We start from the raw sequence: 8,763 nt of genomic DNA, 5'->3' as shown, positions 1-8,763 counted from the left end.
CTCTTTGACATTACAAATGATTATGCCATATGTAGCAGAATGATATCTCTCATTCTGGATCCTGATTTTTAATTCAGACTAGGATAGCATTATTTTAAATTATCCTTCCTTGCCCCCTAGAAATTTTTTCTAAGGAAAGGCTCATAATATATTTGATAAGTACTTCTTAGTTTGATATTTTAAAACTTCTGCTTAAATATATCTCATAAATGTGTTTGAATATATATAGTGAGACAAATTTTTAACATTCATTTAAATATATCTCATAAATGTGTTTAAATACACATTTCCTCTAAATATATTTATAATATACACTTAAATATATATTTTACATTATAAATGTTAATTTTCTACAAAATACTACAAATTCTACAAATTTCTACAAATTCACATTTACAGAATATATTCATATGTATATGCTATATACACATATATTGTATGTATGTATATAATATATACATATATGAAAGTATGTAGTATTTTTATATGTATAAATAATATATATTTAAATATATACTCTTAGCAACTGTTTCTTTATATATGTATGTATGTGTACATACACATTTACATTCCAATCAGTCTAAAATATTTGTTGAGCCATTAACTGTATGTGGTACTGAAATCAGAGTTACTAGACCTTTATACTCAAGAAAAGAAATAACAGAAATACAATCTAATTTCTCTCCAGGAAGGATTGAAACGAAGGGGCTAGATTGAGAATGTGGGTTCTTTGAGAATAGGAATTGTTTCACTCTTTGTAATTGGATCCCCAGAGTTTGGCACACAGCTGGTACTTAATAACTGCTTCTTTGTTGATTGATTGACAGCTCAGCATCTCTTTTGCTGGCATGCCTGGCATAGCTGCACTGTGGTACCTGATTACTTACAGAGATTAGCAATATAGGTAACTTCTGTCTTATGTTACAGAAAGAAGAATGGTCCATATGAGTTATCAAAAGAACTAGAGGAAAATGTCTAACATAATCTTCCGGAGAGGATTTCTGGGAAAAGCATCATGGAGAAATTCATATTTTGAGAAGGCACATCAGTCTTAACTGGTGAAGAAATACCTATGCCGATAAGAATGCAGATCCACCAAGACACCAACATATTCATGAAGCAGCTTTGTAGTGTGGTAGAACCATGTACATAGTTTACTACTGTGTCAACTGCTTTTCTTCAGTGCACAATGGCTTCCCCACTCTTTCAAGATAATTCCATGTTCTGTGGATGCTTTAGGGTACAGTTAAACTACCTTCTCCTCTATGAATCATTCCTTTATGACTCCAGGCTACAATGCTATTTCCTTCCTTTTGTCCTTAGTCTGGATTTGACAGTTGATGTTATTTCATAGTTCAGTACATATAGTCCAAATGTAAGTTACCCTCAAAGATATAAGCCTCACCTTTTAAATTATCTCTTTGGAATTAAAAAAAGAAAGATACTGTTATAGACTGAAAAAATAACTTTACAAAATTAGCATATTAAATATACTTACTATAAAATGTAGGTGGATGGATATATGGGGAAGGGGACTCTTCCATGGTATTTCAAGTTGTCCTACCCAAGGCCAAGATTGGAAAGGTGATGGCCTGGGAATTGCTAGGCTGCTTACACAGATAAGCTGGTGTTACTACAAATTCACAGAAAAAAAAAGAGGAAATGTGTACTGAGCTAATTCTACCGTCAATCCAGTCTCATAGGCAGATAGAGAAAAGCCAATTATTGCTAGGGAATTTTATTTGGCTTTTGTACCAGCCAGATTTGCAAAGAGGATGACCATTACATTTACATTTGTATGAATATGGTTATTACTTTGTATGTGTATGTCTTGTCCTTGTAGATAGAACATCCTTTCTATATTTTTTGCATGTCCCATGGTGCCCAACTCTTTGTTCAGCACACAGCAATTTTTAGTGCATCCTTGTTGGTGGGCTGACAATTTGCTTAATTGATGTTCTATTTATGTCTTGGTAATATTGCATTCCTTTACAAAAACATCATAGTTGCTCAAATTTATTAGAATAAAAGACAAAGAAGCAGCTTTGATAGCATATTGTGTTTTAATCTAAGAGTAAGGTTAAATTCAAAGTTTAACAATATGAAAGATTATCAAATAAATTTTGGATCAAACGTTTTCTTTAAACAAAGATGAAACACATTTGTACTTTTTACTGTTGCTCCAATGTTTACAGTTCTAATTTTGAACATTTTAAATATATTCATACATGTCCTTTTTCATGAGTGTTTGATTTGCCATAAAGATTTTTTTCCCAACCAGAAGTCCAAGCCTAAAGAGCATCACAACTAACTGTTATTTCCTACTTGCATGTCATGCCCCAAATGCCTTAACAAAGCAAGTTCATGTTTTTGGATTACAGTACAGTTTCTCCTCTGAATGCCAGGTTTGGAAATGCCAGCAGATGCTCAACATTTCTGCTGCTTAAACCATGTAGTTATTCACCTCCTGAATGTTTTCTCTCAGAGTGCCATCAGACACAGAATTCTTAGCTCACCTGCAAATTCTTCCTCCCTTGAGGCATTCCCGGAAGAATGGGGGTGGAGGGGTTGGGGAGGGGAGGTATGAAAGCCTACCAGAATTCCTTGGCTTCCAAGGCCAATGGCTAAAGCACAGCTGACACTGGCTGGCCTTGTCTCATGAAGGCAACTGCTCATCATTTATTCAAGTGATAGCTTTACCTTCCAGTGGACCTAGGGGCAGCCTCAGGTAGGAGAGGGTTTTGCCAGGTGTAAGGGAAAATCAAGATAGACAAGCATGTTTAACCTGCCTTGTTTCTCCATAATTAGATTTACTATCCTGAATAAATCTACCTCTTTACTGCCTTGTCCTGACAGCAGTAGGAACATGCTCTAGGGTTTGGCAGGACCAACTCTGAATGGCACTCCAATTCACCTCACTCTCTCTCTCTTTTTCTCTAAGTTTGCTGCATGACTAATTGGAGCCAAAGGCAAAACTTAAGCAAAAGATTACAATGGAAGGTGCATAGCAAATGTTTAGAAAAATCTATTTTCCTACAAGAGCACTAAATGTAGTTGTTTGAATCCTGTAGTGGTTGCATAGCTCACTGCATGAGCATGATCTCTGAAAAGCAAAACAAAACACAAACCCTTCCCTATGCTACAAAGCCACTCTTAGTAACTTCAAAGTTGAGCCAGCGGTATTTTACAAATGTTTTCTGGAAGCCTAAAGGTCCCAACACTGATTCAAGGATATTGTGAGTACAGCAGATTTCAAATAAAGCAAATTGTCAGCATAACTATGTTAAATGACTGCACTGGTTAGGAAAAGAGGCATGGTATTAGAACCAAAATAACCTACTACAATAAGATGGTATCCACTACATGAATGTTCGCAGAAAAATGCTTTAAAGTAAAAAAAAGAGTTCAGATGCAAACTTAATACATCTCCACCAAGTACAGATTTCAAAGGTCAAAAGAAGACACATACATTGTATGTGATTAATTTTTTTGAAACAAGCCATTCCATTTTCACAGATTAGAAGTCTGCTTAAATATCTCATTTCTACAAAGTGAATTTACATTTAAAGTACAAAGTGCAAATACTATGGTTGTTTTTTTTTTTTTAATTGCTTTTTGGTGAGGGAATCTCCCACATGTCGAAGATCTGCCTTGCTATGATGGTCATTCATCCTTGCTTCTTTGGCTGAAAAAAGAGACAAAGTATTTTAAAAGGTCTGATTTAGTCCTCTATAGAAATAACTTATAATATATTGTATGTATTTATGTAATTGTTTTTTCTATTAGACTTTTAAAGATTTATCTGTATCCATTCATACTAATTAAGAGAGAAAAACCCCAATGGATCCAAGTTGGTCTCAAAGTTATGAAAGCTTGATTGCTAAAATAATCAGTAAGTACAGTAGAAATTAATAGTCAACATTCAGTGTAGATATCAAATTTTCCCTTTCATAATGCTTGCCTCCCCTTTCACCTCCCAAGTACGTTTCAAATAAAAGATATCAACCAACAAGATACTGAGTATATTCACATACTCAATATGTGAGATGTAAAAATAATCAGTCAAGAAGATAAATATTATTTCAAGGAAGATAGATTCTAAAGTTAAGGATATTGATTTCCCTTTAAAAATATCATGCTTCTTTTGGGAAAGATTTTACAAAAGTATTAGTTTCAACTGAAGAATGTGTTTTTATTAACTTTCCCCCAGAAAAAAAACATTTTTATTTCCCTGTCATAGTCAATTTTTTTCTATATTCCAACTTACTCATTTAGGGCACAGGCGATATTAAAGCTACGGTCACAGGTTTGATGACTAACTATATAATCCAGTTAATTAAGCTCTACACACACACACACACACACACACACACACACACACACACACACACACACACACACACACACGCACGCACACAATCTTTGTTCTGTGGCACTGACTATGTTGCTGCCTTTCACTCATTTTGTAAATGTAGGCTGCCAGAGAAAAGGAGAAAAGATTACAGTGGCTCAGCTTTACGCAGTTATTTGTAAGGGCAGAAGAGCCAACTCAGAATAGATGTCCATGTCCTGCTGACCACAGATCAGGAGCAGTATCTTGACAAAGAAAAGACAACAGTTTCATTCTGAGTCCTATAATCACCTTCCATGTTCACACTGGTGGAATAACCATGAAAACAATTGTTTCTAGGAATACCATATTGCTGGGGCCTATTTATTATTTTCTTATTTGCTTCATTGACCTACATGGAACACAATGAAATGGAGTAAGACACATTTTGAAACAAACAATAAAGTGTTTTGTAGACATAGCTACCCTAAATACAGCTAATGGAATATTTTAATAGGACTATGGGCACGTTTCTGAAATCATAGGTTGGCTACCACATAAACCTGACTTGGACAAGGTGACTGTCAGAAAGCTGAAATTTACCAACTGTTTCATAGAGCAGAGGTGTAAAACATGTGGGCCCCAGTAGTCCCTAGTGAGAGAATCACATTAAAATGTAATTGGGAAATGTTAACAAAATGAATAAAAATACAATAAAACAGAGATAGTATATTTTTAAGTCAATATGTGTTGGGCTCACAGGGATCTTTATGTATAGTTTATTGGCTCCTGTTTCCATTTGACTTTGACAGCACCATAAGAGAGCATTTGAAAATCAGAACTGGAAGTGTTCTTATAAGCACTTTTACTTACTTTTCAATAAAATACCTTTACACAATTGTGCATTAATCTACCATTTTATATATAGTAGTAACTATAGTAATGTAAGTAACTGGAAAAAATGTGTGTGTGTGTGTGTGTAAAATATATGTGTGTATATAAAATATATAATACACACATATGCATTTGAGAATCAAAAGTGAAGGTCCAAATTTTGTGAAGCTGTGTGTGTGTGTGTGTGTGTGTGTTTGTGTAGTGGATAGGGGGCTGATTTCAGAGCCAACAAGCCTTTGGTTTAGAGTCTACCTCTGATTTATATATTGGCAGTAAAATCCTGGCCAAGTTACTTAATTCGTCAGTGCTCTAGGCAACTCTATAAGGGTATAAATTTTAGAGAAAGGACTAACCCACATTGATAGAGGGAATTTCCTTAGCCTAGGGTCCCCATTACACCAACTGAAATTACAGATCTAGTGCCTATCTCCAACCTATTTTTCTTTTCTTTCTTTTCATCCTCTCCAATTTGGCATTTTGTTTCTCTAAGGCAGGGGTTCTAAACCTGGTGTTCATGAACTTTTTAAGAAACATATTTTGATAACTGTATTTCAGTATAACTGATTTCCTTTCTAATCCTACAGATTTTTTTTTCCATTAAAAAACATTCATCTGAAAAGGGATCCACAGGCTTTACAAGGCTGCCAAAGAAGTCCAAGACACACAAATAAGTTAAGAACTCTTGCAGAAATAATGTGTTTTTTTTCATGTTATTCAATTTGATCTACTTAAAAGCAGAATTATTTGATTTTATTAAGAAATTGGTAAAGTTAAATTGACTAGTCAGGTGCACTTCAGGACACTGGATGAGAAGAAAGGTATAATAATTTGAAATCTGCATTTGTCTGTGAACAGTAGATGATATTGCTCTGATCAGATACAAATTTTGAATAGAAAGGGAGAAAGGAACTGAGAAGAGAGTGTAGATGAGTCAGCTTTCTTTGTGATTGTTTTTTCTGATTAAATGCTAAATAACAAATCCCATCTTCTTAGCTACAACCTCCCATCATCTCTTTTCCTCAAATGGAACACTTATAATTTTTTTTATTATTGTACCACATAAATGTCATTAATGGCTCACCCAGCCAAGTTTAATTATAAATTCGTGTCTTATAGTATTAGTGTCAAAATATTTGAAAAACTTTAAAATGGATAGACTACCTAAGAGAACTCCCTAAGCAGAACAATGGGCCCTGAGTGATTGAGTGCAGTGCAAGTGTGCCCTTAATTGTCATTGTCTAATTAAAGCAACCCTTTGAAAGTTTGGGGAGTTCCAGTACCCTTAATTGTTTTCAGGCCAGCCCATTTTTAAAGTGTAAGTGATTTGTGGAGGGATTTTAAAAGTTAAAACCATAAACATTGGTTAAACAAAGAAAAACTTATCACACATCTTGCCTGGTGGAATGGTTTTAAGCTCCAGCCAAGGTGTGTAGGAGGTCTTCATTTAAAATCCACAACAAAAGCAGAGCTTGCCTTAGGAAATGTGTAGGGAACTTCAAACAAGGAAAGAGACAAAGTAAACAACAAGTTGACTAGCTGAAGGGAGGGAGGGGGATTTGCCCTGGCTTTGAGAGATGGAGAAATGACTCAACCTATGTTTATCTTTTGGCAAATACTCCTGATTTGAGGGAGAGAGGGGGAGAGAAAAGACTTACCACAATTGTGCCTATTTATTGCACAAATATGCGTTATGGTCTATATTCTGATATATATGTACACACATATACATATATACACACATGTATACATATACACAAATGTATATACATACATATATTTGCATATATATGGAATGTGTAATGCATCTGTATAGATATGTATGTGTATATGAACACATAAATATATGCACATATATAGAGATAGTGCATATTTTCAGTATATGCCTACATATTCATTATAAAGAAGCTAGATGATTCAGTGAATAGAATGCCAGACCTGGAATCGGGAACACCTGAGTTCAAATCCAGCTTCAGATACTTACTAACTGTATGACCCTGGGCAAATCACTTAACCCTACTTCCCTCAGTTTCCTAATCTGTAAAATGAGTTGGAGAAGAAAATAACAAACCACTCTAGCTAGTTAGTATCTTTCCCCCCAAAAAAACAACAACAACAAAAAAAACCAAATGGGGTCAAGAAGAGTTAGACATGACTCAAATGAATGAACAACATATATGTCTATGGAATTTTTAATAAAACCCTATGGAAGCTACTACTTTTCTTATTAGATGGCTTTAATGAAAAATGAATATTCAAAACATTTATGCCTAGAGCATCTCCTATAAAAAACAATCAGCACAACCTTACCTAGAAAAACTATTTACAGGTGGCTGAGTTGTACAAAATACAATACATTCACTGTCAAGAACACCAGGAGGAGAATTTTTAATTCATTTTGAAATTATAATTATAATTAATTGGAAACAATCTTAAGGATTAATCAGAAATGGGGGGCAATCTTTTATACTGTTCATTGAAGTATTACCATTTTGAAAACTTTAGAAAGAATGCTACAAACACATTTTGGATAGGATGATGAGTAAGTCCATGAGGATGAAGAGATATGAGAGGGTGGAGAAGTGGTAGTGTCTTTTTGAAGATGCCATGTATTCCAACACCAGCAGAATTCTCAGTTATCCTATACAATCTGACGAATTACTAGCACCAGATTTTAACCAGCAGATAAAGTCACACTCACCTGCCTGTTAGAAGTGCTTTCGGAGTTGGCTTTAGGAGCTGAAAGAGAAATGTGTTTCAAATTACATTTCATTTCATAAAGTGGCCCCCCTCCAGATGGATACATTGGATGTACCCTGTACTTGGATGCTAACTCTACCTCTCTTACATTTATCTCCTTCCTTCTCACATACCTTCTGCCCTCATGCAAACCTTCATCACCTCTCACCTGGACTATTCTAATAGCTTCCTCACTGTCCCCCTGCTACCATATTTTCTTCTTTCCAATGTATCCTCCACACAGCTGTCAAGGTGATATTCTTAAAACTCAGATCTGATCATTTTATAACCCAATCTTCAATATGTCCCTATTGCATTTGGGATAAAATGCAAAATCTATGACTGGGCTTTTAAAGTCCCCACAATCTAACTTGGACCTCCTTACTTTTTCAGACTTATTTCATATTACACTATTTCTCTTTACATGATTTCTGTTTCACTTAAGGAGTCCTATCAGCTGTTTCCCATACACAACATTCCACCCCCAACCACAGTCCTTATTCACAAGTCATTCTCCTGTCTGGGATATAACCACTCTTCCTCTCTGCCCTCCAGAGACCCTAACTTCCTTTTTTTAAAAAACTGCTCAGAATATACCTCTCCGTACACAAGGCCTTTGCTGACCTCCACAATTACTGCCACCATTTCCCTCTTGAAATTATTTTACATGTACCTCATATTTATTTATTTGGGTGCATATTTTGTCCTGATCCCTGACACTCACCTTCAGGCGAATAGTGGCTCCTTCAGGACAGGGACTGTTGGGTTTTTTTTTGTTTTTTTGTTTTTTTGTCTCATCCCCA

The 8,763-nt window shown here is 35.1% G+C and overlaps 1 protein-coding gene across 8 annotated transcripts in view; it reads right to left on the bottom strand.

The window, feature by feature from the left end:
* Window positions 1–2,044: 2,044 nt before the first annotated feature.
* Window positions 2,045–8,763, bottom strand: part of SMOC2 (SPARC related modular calcium binding 2) — a 251,531-nt gene continuing 244,812 nt past the window's right edge. For all 8 annotated transcript variants that reach the window (XM_072643931.1, XM_072643932.1, XM_072643933.1 and 5 more), the window contains 2 exons: window positions 7,923–7,960; window positions 2,045–3,685 (listed from right to left, as the gene is read on the bottom strand). In XM_072643931.1, the coding sequence (XP_072500032.1) occupies window positions 3,668–3,685; window positions 7,923–7,960 (56 nt within the window). In that variant the 3' untranslated portion in view covers window positions 2,045–3,667. The remainder of the gene's footprint in view (window positions 3,686–7,922; window positions 7,961–8,763) is intronic.

Source organism: Notamacropus eugenii, chromosome 2, assembly GCF_028372415.1.
Source record: "Notamacropus eugenii isolate mMacEug1 chromosome 2, mMacEug1.pri_v2, whole genome shotgun sequence".
NCBI classification, from domain to species: Eukaryota; Metazoa; Chordata; class Mammalia; order Diprotodontia; family Macropodidae; genus Notamacropus; species Notamacropus eugenii.
Note: the sequence above shows the minus strand (reverse complement) of the source record. Positions and strands in the feature narration are given on the sequence as shown.